The sequence below is a fragment of the Hippopotamus amphibius genome, chromosome 13 (assembly GCF_030028045.1).
Source record: "Hippopotamus amphibius kiboko isolate mHipAmp2 chromosome 13, mHipAmp2.hap2, whole genome shotgun sequence".
Classification (NCBI taxonomy): domain Eukaryota; kingdom Metazoa; phylum Chordata; class Mammalia; order Artiodactyla; family Hippopotamidae; genus Hippopotamus; species Hippopotamus amphibius.
This window is the reverse complement of record NC_080198.1, coordinates 8799262-8818970: the sequence shown is the minus strand read 5'-3', so window position 1 is coordinate 8818970 and position 19709 is coordinate 8799262. Positions and strand designations below refer to the sequence as shown.

Here is a 19709-nt window from a genome sequence, read left to right as displayed (position 1 = left end):
GTTCTAGACATAAACACTCTGCAAATACTCATTTAGAACAGAGGATAGGCCCTGGAAAGAGGAGCTCCTCACACATGAGGATCTGTGTGTCATTAATAATCCAAGAGAGGTACATCTGTAGCCTCAGGTCTTGGCAAGCCATGCCCTTCTTATTTGAAGGCCATCTTTTATGAAAGGCAGATCTAATTTGGGAAATTTCCTAGCAGATCCTTGGTGATTCTCTATGATTTCATATCCTCTTCTCCAGCTAGGTAGTAGGGCCAACCACCTATCTGAATTACTTTCTGGTTTCTTCCTGGATATTGAGAAAGTGTAGAAAGTAAGATGGAGTCTTAGAGTTCAGGAGACAGAAGAGGAACTCTGGTAGATGACTGATTCTTGAAGGTTTGTTTTGTTTTGTTTTAAGAAAAAGGTAAAGAAGGAACTGCCCCAAGATCTACTAATCATAAGACAGGGCTTCAACCCTGATGGTAGCAGAGGTATGATACCAGGTGGTGTGTTCTTTGAAATTTAGAAACTTTCAACCTAGTCCTTCTCTCCTACCAGGAAGCCTCTTGGGGCCTCGTAGAAAATCATAGAAAATCTAAACTCTTTTGAGAACTACAGGAAAGCAAACAAAAACAAAACAAAACAAAGAAAATTTATGGTGCATCTTATAAACAGTAAAATTAAGTCAAAGACACTGACCGACTAATAAACAATGTTTGCAACACACCCTGCTATTCTTGGTTTTCCATAAAGACAGTCCCTACCATCTACCACATTTAGTTCATAAAAATACTGAACAGATCATATTTAGCAGAAGCATCATATGGTTTTTCCTTAGTATTTTCTAAGATATGTTATCAGACTTAGTTCTTTGAGAGCAGAGAATGTTGTTTTTTATGTCCAATATGTGACATCCATGCAAAGCATTTAGGCCAAATCCTCAAGCAGAGTAGTCAACCATTAAGTATTAGACTTTATCATTCATTTATTTAAATATTCATATCCAAGAATAGTACTTTATATACAGTAAATCCCCAGAGAGAATTTCGTGAAAATAAACAGTCATATCAAGGATTGCACATAAATTTATCTTGTAAAAAGCCAGATCAGCATTAGCTTTCTAAAGCACTAACTATGAAGGAGCTGGAGACCAGGCTCTTTATGACTGATTATCGTGATTGAGTGTTGATGTCTGCTATGGTTGTAGATGCAGGAAGTGGTGACATGAGTGTGTTTACTATGCCTACTTTACATAAAGTCATAAATAATAGATTCATAGAGTGTATTTGTGAAAATCTGGTATGTATGGAAGCAGGAATTAACTTACAGTAGTGGAAAATTGTTCTTCCACAAAGTTTTACTACTTTCCTTTTTTTTTTTTTTTTAATATTTATGTATTTATTTATCTGGCTGCCTCGGGTCTTAGTTGCCGCATGCAGGCTCTTAGCGGCAGCATGCAGGGTCTAGTTCCCTGACCAGAGGTCGAATCCAAGCTCCCTGCTTTGGGAGCACAGAATTTTAACCACTGGACCACCAGGGAAGTCCGAAAGTTTTACTACTTTCAAGAGACTGAATAGTGTATGGAGTGGACATCTGTTTTGGTGATATGTATTTATAATATATATACACATATATATGTTTTTATATATGTATGTGTTTTTCTTTATATATATGTTTCAAATAACTCTATATAAAGAAATAGAGAACATGGCTGAGCTAAAATAAAATAAACATCATCCACCCTCCAGTAAACCAACTATGATATTTAATGGGCATTAAGTATAAAAAATAGCCATAGTATTAAAGTATTTTTAACTTTTTAGTATAACAAACTAACTTGAATTCCTGGTTCCTAGGTATACTCTTAAAACTGTACTTTCCTGTCTGTCAAATTCTAATGATTGCATATCTACTTGCAGCATATAGATGTTCTTTACTCTTGTATTCTGGGCATCTGTGATGGTTCTAAGGTTTCATGGTTACAGACAGTGTTCAAATCCTCATTTTCATAACTACTTTAAAAATATTCTATTATGGAATTTATCAAATATACGTAAAAGTAGAGAGAATCATATAATAAACTCCCATGAGCTGATAACTCAGTTTCAAATGCCATTGATATCTTGCACATCATGTTTAACTGTCCCCTCAGAACTTTTATTGTGAAGGGACATTTCACATGGAATTTCAGACATTCTATCTTCTTACCTAAAATATTTCAGAATGCATTTCTCATCGATGATAACACCATAATCACCATGCTATATGCCACGTCTGATAAAATTAATAATTCCTTCATGTCACCTAGCACTTGACACATCTTTTCTTAAAAAAAAAAGAAAGCACATACTTCTTCCATTAAGTATGTTGAAGTAAAATTGCTCAAAGAGTTTGCACCTTTTTTATGACTTTTGATACGTAATACCAGTATCTACGATGGTCAAGATGGGTGCAGTCAAGATCGCACAAACGTAGCATCACAATTCTGACATTCATGGGTACTGCAGAGGAAAGAAAGATATGGAGATCTGGGATATCTTGAAATTAATATAGTAGGGATGTAGGGCGGGGAAGATAAGGAAGACAGGAGCGGGGGAAGGCAAGAAATCACAGCAATGACCATAAAAACTCGGACCCGTGAGTAACCTTAGTGATTGCTGCTTCTGAGTCGGGCTCTTTACCAAGGTGCTGTACAGTATATTGAAACAGTGAAGTCAGGGTTTCAAGTTGAGCTTCATAATGAGGGTGGGGTAGCAGGAAGGAATGCAGGAGCCTTCTATCACACCGACTCACCACCCATTTCACACTCTGCAGAAGTAGCCTATGGCCTCTGGGAGATGGCCTCTTCAAGTCTTACTTCCTAAAGCTTTCCCTAGAGGGATGGCCTTTTACCTTTCATCTCTACTGACCTGTGCATCCTGAGCTGGCCCAAAGCAACATATGTTCGGGCTATTAAGTTGATATGGCTGTACATGGCATAGGAAAACGAGGAGGGGCTTTCAAGGATGGAAGGCAGTCACTTTCTAGTGTCTGGAACTGATGCTGAAACTGCAGACATAGAAGACAAACTCATGGTTACTCAAGGCAAAAGGTGGGGGGGATAAATTAGGAGTTTGGGATTAACAGATACACACTACTGTACATAAGATAGATACACAACAAGGACCTGTTTTATAGCACAGGGAACTACAGTAACTTGTAATAACTGTTGCTGGTTTGACCTCAATATTTTTCTATCTCTACACCCATCTGTAAGGTACGTGCTACCATCCTCATTTTATGAATGAGAAAATGGAGGTGCCTCTTTAAGTCTTTTCTGGAATAAGTGAAGGAAGGAAGGAAGGAAAGAACTGAGTGAACAAATACACAGTTCAACAACAAAACACAAATGGTAGAAACCTGAGTGATCAACTTAGCATAAGATAAATAAAAACAGCTAGTAGTTGGCAGAGCAAACTTTCAAGCTCAGGTCTGTGTGCCTTCAAAGGCAGGATGTTGCTGAGTATGCCATACGTAGTCCCTAGTGTTAAAGTTCAAATTTTCCTAAGTTTCCTCTTCTTGTTCTCTCTCAGATTGTGTGTCTGTGTTAATTTTTGAGTAATTTAGTTAATGTTTATACTCTTGCTCTGTGCCATGCATTTGTGGTCAGCACTGCCGACATCCCCTCGTGGAAGCCTGGCGTCGGTCCTGTGGAGCAGATGTTATCATCATCTCCATTTTATAGATGGAGAGTTAGACCGGTTAGCTTATTTGTTCAAGGTCATCTAGCTTGCAAGTAACAAAGTCAGGGATTGAAACCTAGAGTTCTAGTTCCAGAGTCTGATCTCAACCATTTTAACTATTAAACTATCAATTTAATAAGTGCTGTTTATACCCATATTTGTTCCTGTATAAGTATACTCAGATTATATAAAGTGCCTTTCTGCTTGCCAGGCAGTTTAAAGGAATGAAAGATGGCCAGCATTCTCGGGTTATATAATATGCAACAGCCCTTCGGAGGCATTTTGTGGATTAATATTGCAAATATTATTCCCTCCACCTCATCCATAAACACTCCCCATGGGATCTGTGTTCTTTGTGGAGTAATTTCCATTGCAATAATTCTTATTTGTTTTCTCAAAAATAATGGCTGGTTTCCACCATTCTCATCAGTAGATACAGCCAGCAAATTTGCGGGTGCTTCTGAGAGCCTAAATTTGTCCCAATGGATCCGTAATGATCTTCTTGCCAAACTGATTTACATGTCTCCAACTTCAGTTGACTTCAATAAATGTTTACAGAAACTTGAATGGGGAAGGCAGAGATGAGCAGGGCACAGTCTTTTTCTGCCAGGAACTTAAAAGTTTCTGGAGAGAAGCAGACAAAGGAGTGACTGTCCACAGCACTGCCCAAGTGCAGACAGGGCAAGTGCAGAGGACGTCTGGGAAACACACCGTGTGCCGCAGGTGGCTTCAGACCAGGGGTAAAGGACCACCAATGTACACAACTGTGCAAAAGTCATCCTCTTGTGGAGACTGGAAACGCCACGTTCACTTCCTGTGGGTAAATCCACGCAATGCTTCCCACGTTTCTTGTGGGCTAATGCAGTGTTAAATTTCTAACTGGGATCCAATTTCATGCTTATACATTTGTGTTGTAGAAGGTCACTGAGAGGACGTGACCTTCGGTTGACCCTCAAGCTGGACCCACCATTCCCATAGTGGGAATCATTTTCAAGGAAATGGCCTTGGGAAGGGAAGGTGTTATGGAGACCATCTGGATGGTATAAAGACCTCTATCTCAACTTTCATGATTCCAGTAGGCGGTCACCCAAGACCAGCCTCATCTGCGAGTCCCCTTGTTTGTTAAGCCTGCCACCTACCAATCCGAAGTGCTCTGTCTTTTTCTTTGGTCTCTCCTTACCCTCCCCCACCCCCACCGTGTACGGGGGCCATTTCAGATTTCACCCAGGGAGCTCCCAAGTTTGTAAACCAACAAATTATCCAAGAGGTTGATGTTTATTCGATTATTATTAAAAGGGCAGTGTGTCCCTGGTCATTTGAATTGCTGACTTTATTCCCTATCATATGAAATTCTCCTGTGCAGTTGGGTCTATTTCTGGACTTTCCGTTTTATTCCAATGGTTCATTGATCTCCTTGGTCTTGTGTCAAATGTATTCTTTTTATTCCTAGAGATTTATAATCTATCATCACAATATCATACCAAGTAGGATTTGTCCTCCTCTTCTTCACCTCCTGTCATCAGCATCCCCAAACACTCACACACACTTGCTCTTCTTTTTCAGAGTTCTCTTGGTTTTTATATTTTCCCCATATGAATACTAAAAGCAGCATGTCTAGCTCTAGGAAAAGAAAATGTTAACATTTTTTGTTAAGATCACAGAATTTTAAAATTCTGATGAGAGACAAAAGTCAACCTAATTAAATGGAAAGATACACTTGCTCTTGGATAGGTATTTTTTTGTAGCTCTTTTAGCAGTGGTTGTCTCTTCTACAAACCTTGCAAGTGATTTTGTTTGTGTAAATGAAAGTAGATGATTTCTCTCAATCTTACATTCCTGCTGCTTTTCCAACTTTACTTCATTTATAGTAGTTTTTTCAAGGATATATTCTTAGTGGCCTGAGATAATCTCTCTTATTTCAGTGAACTTTGTATATCACTCAGGTTACAGCCATGATGTGTTAAAGAGAGATGTATTTCTAGGTGGTGGAAAGCTCCCTGTCCACCATAACCACATACATCTTACCAACGAGAAAAGAGGCTCGGGTAGAAAACTTCAGAAGTGGTAGCCTATGGGGAAGGATACTGTGAGCAGAAGAGCTCAGGTCACCTGAAGGAATAGATGTTCTTCACCGCCTGCTCATGGCTGCCACGTGGGGTTGGGGTCTGTGTTCCCAGACCATCTACCTCTACAAGGGAAACCAGAAATCTGGATGTACAAAGGAAATCTCCTGATTCGCTAATTAGCTTTTAAAATACTCTGGGGCAAAACAGAAAGGACAATTCTATAGGTTAAGTATATTCCACAAGCCATCAGTGCATCACATCTGGGAAACAAATGATGTCATTCAGATACAGAGAAGGTGGAGGAAGGGATGCTAACATAGGATTTTTTATTTGTTATGGTTGTGTTTGTTTCCTGGGGCTGCCATAACAAATGACCACAAGCTTGGTGGCTTAAAACAACAGCGATTTAGGGACTTCCCTGGTGGTCCAGTGATTAAGACTCCACACTGCCACTGCAGGGGGGCGTAGCTTTAATCCCTTGTCTGGGAACTAAGATCCCTGCATGCCTCATGGACACACGGCCAAAACAACAACAACAACAACAAAAAACCCCCCAGAAATTTGTTCTCTTATAGTTCTGGAGGCTGGAAGTCCAAAATGAAGGTGTCGACAGGGCCATGCTTCCTCTGAAGGCTCTGGGAGAGGGTCCTTCCAGCTTCACGTGGTTCCAAGTTTCCCTTGGCTGTGGCTGTATCAGTTCAGTCTCTGCCTCCCTGTCCACATGGCCTTCTCCAGGCCCCTCTTCCTGTGGGCCCCTCTCCCACTGTGCATCTCTTTCAAGTATACTTGTCATTGGATTTAGGGCCAACACAGAAAATCCGGGATGACCTCATCTTGAGAGTCTTAACTACATTTGTAATATGACTTATTAGACAGTAACCAACTATTTTCCCAATAAGGTCATACTCACAAGTTCAGGAGGTTAGGAAATGGACATATCTTTGGAGAGGGGCCACAAATTAACCCATTACGGTGAGCGATAGAAATAGAAAAAGGGATAAAACAAATGGTTCTTTTCAAAATATGCTGTTCTGATTGACCCTCTCAGCAGGAGGGAATGTGAGTCCCCTGCTGCTTTTCCTCATCAGTGTCTCCATCTTCCCTACCCATCCTACCCCTCCATTCTCTTATTTCTTGTCCTCTCTCCTCTCTTCTACTTCCTTCCTTCTTTCTTCCTCTCCTTCCCCCCTCCCCTCTTCTTGCTGTTTCCCTCTCTCTGTGTCTCTCTGTCCCCATCTGTCTTTTCTTTTCTTTTTATTCATCAATTCATTCATCTACTCTGCTAGTATCACATCCCTATGATGTGCCAGGAGCTGTGTTTCTGAATCAGGACCACATCCTTCCGGCGTCAGAGGCAGACCAGGAAGAGCTAGGAGATTCTCCTTTATAGCTAGTGCATAGGAAGCCTTAGGTCCTCCCTGCCGTGTAGACTGACAGGGATATTCTAGCCTGCAGTGCATGACTTGTGTGGATAAGGCAGCAGTCAGGGCTACTGGTCACTTTCTGATGCCTCGTGAAGCTCCATTAGTATCTGTCAGTCTCCCTTCACCGTGGCTGAGCAGGCAGCTGTGTCCTCTGACCCCCTCTTGACACTCTGATATTTTCCTTTCATACTACACACTTGTGAGAGCTTTCTTCCTTCTCAGCTGGAAAGGTCACCTCCCAGACATACCGCCCAGGATGAATTATGTGTCTATTGATTTGCACGCTCTTGTCTTGACCGCAAATTTCAGGAGGAGTTTAAGGGCAGCACCCCAGTTTAAAGAACAAAGAACCAGGTAAAGGTAGTTTTGTAAGATCAGCTAATACCCTGCTCATTATTTCCATGCTGATCTCAGTTTACTTCCAAGATTATAGGAATATTGTTCAGCATGCCCCCGATGGGATATTTGCTTTAGCATCACGTGTAGATTAACTTCTGAAATTAAAATCATATGCCCAACAAAAGGAACAATTTAATACTAAGAATTTCATCAGCTCCATGTAAAAGAATGACTTTCTCCCTTAACGTAATCCTTATTCTGTTTTCTATGAACTGAAACCCTAGTCTTAAAACTCAGGTAATTTAACTAATCATGAAGGGATGTGTGTCCAGATGACTCTTCTTCAGATCTCTCATATAAATAAGTACCAGTTCGCTGTGATACACAGACACACACTCATGCATGCATATATTATTAGATTAGAGTTATTCTAATTTCTGCTTCCATCCCTGACACTCTGTTGCACCTTGGTGACTGTACATCTTGTATTAAATAGTCTATTCCTTAAAAAAAAAAAAAAAAAGTAAAATCGTGAGGCCATAGAAACTGTAATGAATTTGGGCAAAAACAAAAAGACCAAGATCTGACCTTCAGTGAGCCTGGCCTCTGTGTTATCAGCTCTCCAGGTGATTTTGATACCCACCCGCGGGCATCACTGCTGTATGTGGGAGCAAACACCAGGGTCTGGAGTCAGCCAGACTTGAGCCCAAAGTCCTTTCTGAGCCTTAGTTTCTACCTCTAAAGTGTGAATAACTTTAGTACCTATTTCCTAGGATTTGTGTGACACTTAATGAAAAATGTATGTATAATACTTATTTTTCTAATTATCACTATTGGTACCACCTTTTATATGACCAAGTAGAAATCTGTTTGACATCAGGATTGTTAACAGCCGCTTGGGAGACTTGCCCATATAGTTATTCTTTCATTGGATAAATGTTTATGCCATTGGTTTATTAGAATTTTCGTAGCAACACTAGATTGCATATACAGAGAAGATGGTCCATTTATATGTGTTGATTTTAAGGCCGAGTTGTCATGGGGTACTTTGTAATATGAAAATGACTTCAGTATCCCGAAGGCATAGCTGTTCCATCTGAATAAATGTCCAGTCTCTGCTCATCCCCACTCCCTATTTTTCCCTTTTTTCATCTATGTATCTGCTCCCTCCAGGAAGCCCTCTCTGACTCCCTAACATGGTTCTGTCTCTGTGCTCCCAAAATACCACGTACCCTTCCTTCATGGAAGCTGTCACAGTTGTCATTTTATATTTATTCAAATGGTACTTTAAATGAATATAAATGTCTACCTTCCCCGCCAGGCTGGCCCTAAATCCCTTGAGGGGCCATGTAGGTTTTAATCCCAAGATTTGTGAGTGCGGAGAATAGTGCCTGTCACAGGGTAGGTGCTCAGTAAATACGTAATGGATGAGTGTTTATGGAAGAACCAACAGTTCGGATTTCACTGTATCAGGCACAGTGCTAAGTGCTTTACAAATAATAGTTGGTTTAATCATCATAACAAACCTAAGAGGTAGGTATTAATATTAACTCCATTTTGTAGATGAGGAAACAGAGCTGAATGGTCTGCTCGAGTTCACACAGTTCAAACCCACCATTGTGACTTTGATGTATAGTTCACCACTAGACCACATGGTTTTTATACTGACGGAAAGAAAGCGCAGGTCTCCTATGGGTTGGCAGTTCAAATATTCAGGAAACCACCCGAAAGCCAAGGTATGCTACGTTGGTACCTGGCTCAGGGCTCTGAGCTTCCCCTCAAGGCCACGGGCCTTCAGAAGAGGTGATGAAGATGTTACCAAAGCTGGGGTCTGGCTGCTCGCTGCTCAGAAGCCAATAAAGGGGCAAGGTTGGTGGAAAGGAAAGTCTGCTTTATTCCGGAAGCTGGTAACTGGGGGAGAAGGTGGACTTCTGTCCAAAGGCCGAGTCCCCGACTGACAATCAGTGGGCAGGAGCTTTTAAAGGGGGAGTTTCAGGGGTGCACAGGTGGAGGGAGGGGATTACACACAGAAACAGCACCCTCAGCTCTGACAGTCATCCTGAAATTGATCGTGCCATGCTCTGATCAGCATCATCTTGATTGTTATGAGTACAGTTAATCTTCAGTTCCAGGGTCAGTTTGTTCCCATTTCTTTGAGGCCAGTTCTGGGAATTGTGGCAGCTTATGTCATGGCAACAGTCCGGTTATCATGTAGTAAACTGCTTCCACCTGATGGGGCTTTCAGTCTCTATAAGACAGCTCACAGGGTATGGCTCAGAATATTAGCTACAGCGCTTGAGGAGGAACTACAGGTCCTTGACTTTGCTTAACGACTAAACTATTATTATTTTGTCCTGTTTGACTGCTTTTCTTTGCTTCTGCATTTTCTCACTTCTCTGATTAAATTTACTCTTTCCCTAAAGTTTTTCTACAGACAAAAGGGAGGCGGAGGACATGAGGGGGAAGGACCATAGAGTCCTGCTCCATTTCAAAGACACAAGGCTATTCCAGGTTTCCTCCTCCTCCTCCTTTTTTTAAATTGGAGTATTGTTGCTTTACAATAGTTTCAACTGTACAGCACAGTGAATCAGATATACTTATACGTATATCCCCCCTTTTTTTGGATTTCTTTCCCATTTAGGTCACCGCTGAGCACTGAGTTCCCTGTGCTGTACAGTAGGCTCTCATTAGTTATCTATTTTATACATAGTATCAATAGCGTAGAAGCAGTAGAACATGGCACCAGGATGGAAATTCCTGGGCTGGGGAGCCCAGAGTGATTAACAGGAGACACGGGTGAGGAACACAGCTTTCGAGGCTGCAAAGGAGCTCCGAACAGCAATGGAGCAAACACACCAGTAAAATTCATCCGCGGGTCACACCACACCCTCCACCTCCCTGCAGCCATCTGCAGGCCACCGGGTGCAAGGTAGGGCTCCTGAGATTCTGAGCAAGGTACTGTACTAATCAAAAGTCTCAACTGCAGAAGCAAAGTGAAGCCCCTGTCATCTGAACCAGGGCAAAAATTCGAGGCTGAGAAGGTGACAATGCCGAGATCTAACAAATTGGGCTGAAACTGCTTAAATCCCAGCTGTGGAAGCTCAGGATTTGCTCTAGAGCCGTGCTTCTGACAGTCTGGGCAACAGGAGCATCACCTGGCACTTGTTAAAAACCCATGATTGGAGAAGTCTCACCTCCTAAAGCAGAAGCTGCATGCACAGCACCTGGGGCTTATGAGAAAGGCAGCCTCTTTGGTCCCACCCCAAACCTCCGCATCTTTTGAGATGCCCAGGAAAGTTGATCGCTTGTTCCTCAGGGGCAGGAAAGCCGAATTCAGCCTACAAGTGAGTCCCTGCTGTGAGGAGCAGAGGGAAGCTGAGAGTGAACTGGATGTGTAAGTAAAAGGACAGAGGTTCAGACTAGGAAAGCCTGCTACTCATCCACTTGCTGTTATAGTGCAGGCTGCCTGGCAGTCTGTTGGTTCCTGCTTAGACCAGCGAGAGGTGCCTCTGCTTTCTCTTGCTTACCTGCATGTTAGCTAGTTGCACCCCAATCCCTCCTTCACCAGCATGTTTTTGCATTTCCAGCAGACACAGGCTGAAGAGAGAGGTGTTTTGAAGTGATGGACTTTTTTTCAGTGATGAGGTTGCCTCTAAAGATGTTTTCTTTCTGAGCCGAGAAATGTATGTATCGATGCTACAGTTTGAGCAGTTTTAGAAGCTCCTATTGAGTCTGGTTTGAGATTCAGACCTGTCGTGTGTAGCCAAAGAGTTTATTTCTCTTTGTGTTCTCTTAAGGCTGCTTCTTCCTTAAGAGTGTGTTGTCCGGGTGTCTCACAGAGAGGGGCTCAGGATGCTGTGCCAAGACAGGGGTGTTTCAGTTGTCTGTGGCTGCAGAACACACGGCCTCAAATGTTAGTGGTTTAAAAGACGAATCACCACAGTTCTGCAGTAGGGTTTGGTCTCGCTGAGTGGTTCTATTGCAGTCAGCTGGACAGCTGCAGAGTCCACAAAGGCTGTGCTGAGAGGGCTGGGGTCTGGCTGGGCTCCTCTCTTTCCACATGATTTCACGTCCCCCAGTCATTCCTGTTGGAGCATGGTAGCTGCATTCCAGGATGAGAGTCTCACTAGGACAAGGCACAGTGAGTAGAGGGTTTGCCAGCCTCCACTTGTACCGCACCCACCAGTTGTCCCATGAATGAAGAGGCAGCCTATGTAAGAGGGGACCACACAAGGACGTGAAGCCCAGGAAGTCTGGTTCATCGCGGGCCACCAGCATCACAGTCTACCTCTGTGGCTTTTTTACCCCTTTCAGGGGTGGAGGAGGGGGAAGGTGGAGGGAAAAGTGAAAGTTAACTAGTCAGCAGTGTTTATGTATTCACATGACCAAGGGCACGCGTATGTTGTTCCAGGAAACTTTGGGGGAGTTGCCTGTCTTTCCCCCAGAAGATTCTCCTATATTTAGGGGTTGTTTTTCTACTGAACAGTCATCTGGAGGCAGGGTCATGAAAGGGGACTTCCAGCCAGACAGATGAATTGATCAGTATTGATATGAGAATGAGATCAGATGCTACAGCAAGATTACTCTCAAATCAGTTAAGGCAGGGGCTTTAAAAGGACATTTGCCTGGATCCCAGGTCAAGAATCACGTTCTGACAACACCCTAGAAAATAACCTAAGAGATATAAAATATTCTTTCTGTTTTCCCTAAAGTGTTATATAATCTCCTGTGCTTTATAGGTTTCTTTTTCTTTATCGCCTTTGTCTTTACTTATTTCAAGTTTTCCACTGAAAACAAGATTACTGTATGTTGGGCTACGAATGTAGTGGTGAATAACATTAAACTGACATGCTGCTCTTGTGAAGTTTAGAGTTGGGAGCTGTTTTCGTTTGTTTGTTTTCTTATGGCCTTAAATAAGGTTAAGTTTTAATAATTTAGATAATGTGAAAGTAAGTCCATCCTCTTCTATGGTTCTTGACCGTAAACTTGTTCAGTTTCCAAAGGCGTCCCACGGCCACAAACAAGATGCCGTGAGGAAGACAGGTGGTGTCATCCTACAGGTAAATGAAAGGTGCAGCATGTACTTACTCATGTTTGCATGACTTAGTGAGATTAGTGGAGCTGGGATTCAAGGCCAGCCCTTGTGATATTGAATCCAATCTCATTTGCTCAGGACCATTGGACCATTTAAAGCTGCACCATCCTAAAGAGGTAGCTAGAGATTTCCTGGAAATTTGATCTCTCAAGTCTGCTCATCTAGCACTCTTTATAAACAGCATTACACTTAGGTCAGTTTACCTATGGCCTCTTCAAAAACTTACTTCCATTTTGACTGGAAAGTCAGTTCCATAATGGGTCCTTACTAAATACAAGCAGGTTCTTAGAATGATAATCACAGGTCAGTAACTCACATGCTTAGGGATGCAGAATATGGCATAGTGGTTGATCTTCGTCATGTTTTTATTTCTTCTAAGACTCTCTTTTTTCATTGGCAAAATGGAAATGATGGAACTGCCACATAGGTTGTTGAGATGAATGAAAGAATCTTCGTAAAGCAGAGAGTGTGGTCCAGAGTAAGCACTGAAATGATCACTTATTATGTTGGCGATGATAAAGACGGTTTGTCCCTGGTGTAGCTCTCTACGAAGACGAGGGATGCTGTGATCTCTGTGGCAGTGCTACGGTCTCTAATGCAGATTTCATTGTGAAATGTCATTTGTAGCCCACACATCTGCCTGACAGATTCAACTAGTGATTTAGCCATAGGGGTTAGCATTAGAATTCCTTCCTTTTTTTTTTTTTTTTTTTTGATTGACACAAAAGAGCAAGCATCCAGTATACTAAAACAAAGAAAAACCATCAACGGTCTTTTTATTTCCAAATGTTCCAGCAGTGCCCCGCGAGCAATAACCTTTTCATTTAACTCTGTTTAGGGTTTGATGCCTATTTTACATCCCGCACACTTGAAAACAACAGAAGAAACGTATGGTTTGCCGAATACTGGGAGGAAAACTTCAACTGCAAGTTGACAATTAGCGGGTCAAAGAAAGAAGACACAGATCGCAAATGCACAGGTAATTTCATTCTCGTTGTCCTTCTCCTGTTCCTCTACGTGGCCAGCATTGAAATGTCTGCAGAGCTGACAGAAGGAAGCTTGGCTGGAGACAAATTGAAAAAGTAAATTGAATTTTACTAGATTGTTCAGAAAATGGAACGGGAGCATAAACCTTGCAGGACAAGAGCAGTACAGACAGGAATGTATTCTTTTCTGCCTGTCCATCTAACAGTAATTGACATTTTCATTGATTCTTTGAATTCAGAAGAGGTCATGTTGCCTCGAATGCTCTGGCTGGTAAATATTAGTTCATGTTGTAGCCAGAAGTCATTTTCACATAGACCAAAACATCGGACAAATTCCATATCAGTATCAGATTTAACTGTCAGCAGAGATATGACTAAAAATGCTAAAACCATATATTTGATTCAGGAAACAAACTACTTGGAGTTAGAGTAATGAGAATTCCAATGGATTTCCATCATGTTCAAATTAGTGTCACCTGCTATTCCAGATAGGCTTTAAGATACTCACTAAGCCTCATATGTAACATGGCATAAGTATTCCAAATAAAAAACACGAGTGTGTTTGTTAGGCATGTATGTGTCTGTGTGTATGTGTGTGTGTGTATGCAGTAATCGAAAGGCAAAAATCACATATTCATTGATTGATTCGCAAATATTTATTGAGCGACTCCTTTCTGCTAAGCCCTGTGCTAGGTACTGCTGATCTGATGGTGAACAAACCAGGTAAGGACTCTGCTTTCATGCTGCTTCGAGTGTAGTGGGGGGAAAATCAACATTGTTCCACTGACCTTTGTATGAATACATAATTATAAACGGCAATAAACGTTCTGAGGGATGCAGTGGCACATAATCAAGGGGTTTTACTCATATGGAAGGCAGAAGCTGTCTCAAAAGACGAGTAGACATTGGCTGTTAGGGATGAGGAAGACCAGACTGGAGAATTTCTGATAGTGAAATAGCATGGCACAGGGCTCGAAGCAGGAAAAATGATGGTACCTCGGAGGATGTGAAAAGCAGAACAGCATGAAGTACAGAGAACAGAGTGAATGTGTGAGCTGAGGCTGTATGTATAGAGATGCAGAGAAGGAATAAGCCATGTTGGGATGTGTGTGGATTGGGGTCTTTATCCTACGGATACTGGAAATCGTGGGAGGGTGTGATCTGTTCTACCATCTTATCACCTAGACCTCTATAAAATAATGTCCCCCTATTTTATATTTCATTTGACTTCAACATTTGTAATGATGACCTTGAGGTACCACAAGCCCTAAAATGTCTTTTGTGTGATGAAGAAAGAGACATTCGTATTGTATACACTCATTCTTTGCAGTGTAGGTCTTCGGATATTGACCTTCCAGATATTGTAGGTTCACCCATTTGGTAAATACCTATTAACAAAGAATAATGCACGTAAAGCATGGCACTAAAACACCATGAATGGTGCAAGGATGCTTAAGTTTAGGCCTTTTCCTCAAGGAGTTATTTTTGTGAAGGAGAGATAAGATATAAACAGAGATATGAGTAACAATAATGATACAAATTCAATATGATGTACAATTGAATACACAGCTTGAACTAGAATATCCGATTAACCACATCCTCTAGACTTTCAGAGATTTGTTTCCCTTTTGAGATGACAGAGGAAAAATAAAGTGGGGACATATTGTTTGTTTGGTTGTGTTGGGGTCTTTGTGTTTTTTTGTTTTTTGTTTGTTTTTGTAAAAAGCCATTGTTTTCCATTGCTAGTGCTTTCAAGTCACACATTAGGCAAGTTTGACTTGAGTCCCTAATCAACCAATATTTACTGTGGAAAGATAGGGGCCAAAGAGTATATAGTCTGGTAAATGTCTACATTTTGGGAGGTCAGTATCCTTAAGCTGTGTTTTCTGCACCTCATTTCTCAAAGCTAAGAGTTTAAGGGTCACTCTCTTGGGGTGGGGGTTGGCAAAAATCTTGTCAAGAAATGCTGTTAGTGAATCCCACTGCTGGGCATGTACCCTGAGAAAACTGTAATTCAAAAAGATACATGTACCACAATGTTCATTGCAGCACTATTTACAATAGCCAGGACATGGAAACAACCTAAATGTCCATCGACAGATGAGTGGATAAAGAAGATGTGGCACATATATGCAATGGAATATTAGTCAGCCATAAAAAGGAGCGGAACTGAGTTATTTGTAGTGACGTGGATGGACCTAGAGTCTCTCATACAGAGTGAAGTAAGTCAGAAAGAGAAAGACAAATACTGTATGCTAATGCATATATATCGAACCTAGAAAAACAGTACTGATGAACCCAGTGGCAGGGCAAGAATAAAGACGCAGACATAGAGAACGGACTTGAGGGCACGGCAGGGGATGGGAGGAGGGGAAACTGGGACGAAGTGAGAGAGTAGCACTGACATATATACACTACCAACTGTAAAATGGATGGCTAGTGGGAAGCTGCTGCATAACACAGGGAAATCAACTTGATGCTTGGTGACGACCTAGAAGGGTGGGATAGGGAGGGTGGGAGGGAGGCTCAAGAAGGAGGGGATATGGGGATACATGTATAAATAGAGCTGATTTGCTTTGGTGTACAGCAGAAACTAACACAGCATTGTAAAGCAATTATACTCCAATAAAGATCTGAAAGAAAAAAAAGAAAGAAAGAAATGCCATTACTGAATAAAGCATGTATTTCTAAAGCCTTATTCTCACCTGGGACCCAGGCCCAGGAGAGCCTGTATAATTTATTAACTCTCAGGACAAAGGAATTACACTTAAGTGAGTCAGGTTCTGTGAGAATATATGTGCAGAAAGAATTTGAGTCTACTAATTAGTTTTCCGTGTCATTTTATTATTCTGTTCTGAATTGGCCTTTAATTGTTATATAGATGTTATATTGTGACACATAATTGATTCAGCATGATTAAGGAATCCACATCAAAATGTTACAGGCAAATAATGCCTCACCCTTTGTTGCTCTAAGATTTTTGAAGCCATTGTGATGAGAAGCAAAGTAAAATGCATTTTTATACCTCTGTTCTTCGTTAAACCAAGGTTCAATGAAGATTAATTGTTATTTAATCTGCAGGGAGCATCCCTTATGGATTGGGTGTTAATATGATTCTTTGTTAATTTTTTGATTCTCTGCCTTATCTCTGGACATCAGCATCTTGCCTGGTGTCTCCCTTCCTACCATCACCCTTAAGTCTTCCCTACCTCCCTCTGCAATGACTGGTTTCTCTCTGGATGGGAACTGGAAATATGAGCCACATTATTAGAATTTTTATATGTTAAGTCATTCACTCATTTTTAAATGAACATTAAATAAGAATTAAATGTCTCAGAATCATCTCAGAAAGGCTTTGTGGATGTAGTACAGCACTTTATAGCAACTCTACGGGTGAATTTACTAATAGAATCTAGCTAGATGAAATGCTGATTAATATAGTATTCCCTAAATTAGAATTACCTGAATGTCACATCTGAAGTCTTCATTGTTCTTGGAAAACTTCTTTTAAATACTTTTCAGAATAGAAGTATTGAATAAAAATCCCACGTCCGTAAAAGATGATTACGGATGTGACTGGTTCTTATACATAGTAGATGAAAAAAAGGCTTTAGTGGAATGTTAAATCAAATTAAGTGCTATGCTAATTCTATGGCTTTACCTTTAATTCACTTAGATATGCAAGTTTATCTTCTTGTATCATTTTAAAACCAGTAAATTTACCTTCCTAAAGGAATTTAAGAACAAAAAGGTAGCCTGTTTTCGATGGGCAGCATATCATGCAACATGTCAGTTATAACACTGGATACATTTGAGAAAAGATAAGCCATGACAAGGCTCGCTTCTGAGAGCCGTGATCAGTGCAGCCTCTCCTATGGTTACCTTATAGTAAGTACAACTCTTGGGCCGCCAAGCCAGTAGTGCCAAGAATATGACTTTTGATTGTTTTCTATAATTTTGTTTTTGCATCTCCATTCCAGTTGTTTGTAGAATTTATTCAGTCTTTTTAGAGTCCCTCATTCTACCCGATCAGTGTGGCGGAACCTTAATTACAGAGGGCTTTGTCAAGGCCGCGGCATTGAGTTGTTTGTGAGGTCCCTTTGCCCCGGGCCTTAGGCATCTATCCGTGACTTCTTCCTGTCCGGGAATCCATCTCCAGGAACCTGGTACCTGGTCTTTGCCATCCCTTTGGAGTGGAAATATGGAAGTGAGCACAGAATGAACTTTTGGCGCTGGCCTTACGGCTTCTCTAGGCCCAGCTCTGATCGTGATGGCTTGTATAGCCCTCCTGAGACGGTGCTGGGGGAGGTGACAGAGCCCAGGACCCTTGCCAGGGGCGCACACCTAAATTTAACTTGCAGGCTTCCCCTCAGTCTCTTCCTTGTCATCTTCCATTCCTGACTGTCTTTATTGGATGCGAGGGATGTGACTAACTTAGGTCCAAACATATACTTCTAATTCTTTTTGTATGGCATTCACTGTATGTCCTGAACCCTCCAGGACTGATACTGGCTTTTAAAACTCAAGTCAATCTTTCTTTTTCTTTTTTTCCTATGTTCTGTTATAAACTTCTTAAAAGAAATGAATCAGAGCTTTGTAGCTTCCAATAACATATGAATATATAAGAACGTTGCCATATACCACCATATCCGAGTCATGGACAGCAGGCCAGGTCTTTGTGTTTACGAAATAGTGCAACTGTAGCACGAAATTTATAAAGCTCATTTTCCCAAATCTTGACCCGATGTGTAAGGTAGAGCCTGGCTATCTTCAGCCTTCTCAAATAGATGTTTATAGGTGGGCCCTGCAGAAAACGGATTCTTCTCTCTGCCACCAACCCTCCAAAGCATAAAAACGAGTATCCAGTGCACACCACTTTACCTCAGGCCACGTTCCCTCACGTTCCTCTTGCCAGACAGCCGCCAAGGCATGGACAGGGACGGGGTTGAATTCTGTGCAGAATCAGGCCAGATCGTGGAACATGTTGAAAGCCCAGGGGTATCCAGGCGAAAACCATTTCCGTAAATGTTAGAAGGCGTAATTATTTAAGCTGTGTGTCATTTCTTTCTCATTAGCTCCAATTGGCAAAGGCTTTAAAAATCGGAGTTATGGTCTTGCCGTATTTCGTAAAGCCTGTTGGGCTACGCAGTTAATGAGAAGGAATCCCTGAACGAGGGGGATTAATGCATCGATGTCTTCTCAGCAACAGTCCTTGTAAACAAAGTGCCTCTTCTAAGCAATATAAGTATTATAAATTGGCTACTTAGAGTCATTTTAGTAGGCATAAGAAAGGGCTGTTGCTTGACTTATCAAGTATCATCAAGCAAGTTAGACTGGAATATAGCTTTCCTTAGGAAGCATTTCTAGTAATAGAAGTTTTTTTTCTTTTTTTCCCTTTTACCTCTTCCGAAGAGAAATATGGATACTGAAAGCATTTTAGGCTTTTACAGTGTGTGCTGCGTCATATTCATTTTTTTTAGAGAGTAAACATGTGCTCACAAAATAAATATCTCCCAGATATATAAACCCAGAGAAAATTTTCAAGTGCTACTTCTAACTTTGTCTTAGTGTTTCGGAGCACACTAGATCAGGTATGTGGTGATCGCGTGGGAAGGTTTCCCATTTCCTCATCCCCATCCTCAAATAGTATGTGTTCGCCTTCCTGGGTACATATAACCCTATTATGTAGAAACACAGTATTCAAGCTGCCTGATGAAGTCACACTAATGAACTCTTGAAAAACAGTTAAGACTTGAAGAGTCCAGTTGTCCAGGTGTGAACCCCAGCTCTTTCCCCTACTGTCACCACAGGCTAGTCTCTGAAACATTCTCAGCCCTTTATTTGCTTATCTGTAAAATGGGGATAACAATAGTCCCTACTACATGGGATCGCTTGCAAGGATCCAATAGAGTGGTGCCTGGTGGGAATAGTTTGTGTGCAGTGGGTTTATGTGCCACTGTCATGATGGGTGGTGGTGGTGACTGAAGTTACCTTTGACTTTGGTTAAAAAAAGCACCTCTCCCATGACTCAAATTGCCTATCCTTTTTTATTTTCATACTCGCCGTGTTCTTCCTTTACTTTAAACATC

General features: G+C 41.4%; 1 protein-coding gene across 2 annotated transcripts in view; it reads left to right on the top strand.

Moving 5' to 3' along the window:
* Window positions 1–19709, top strand: part of GRM7 (glutamate metabotropic receptor 7) — an 802500-nt gene that overhangs the window by 485031 nt on the left and 297760 nt on the right. For both annotated transcript variants that reach the window (XM_057705555.1, XM_057705554.1), the window contains exon 5: window positions 13473–13613. In XM_057705555.1, the coding sequence (XP_057561538.1) occupies window positions 13473–13613 (141 nt within the window). The remainder of the gene's footprint in view (window positions 1–13472; window positions 13614–19709) is intronic.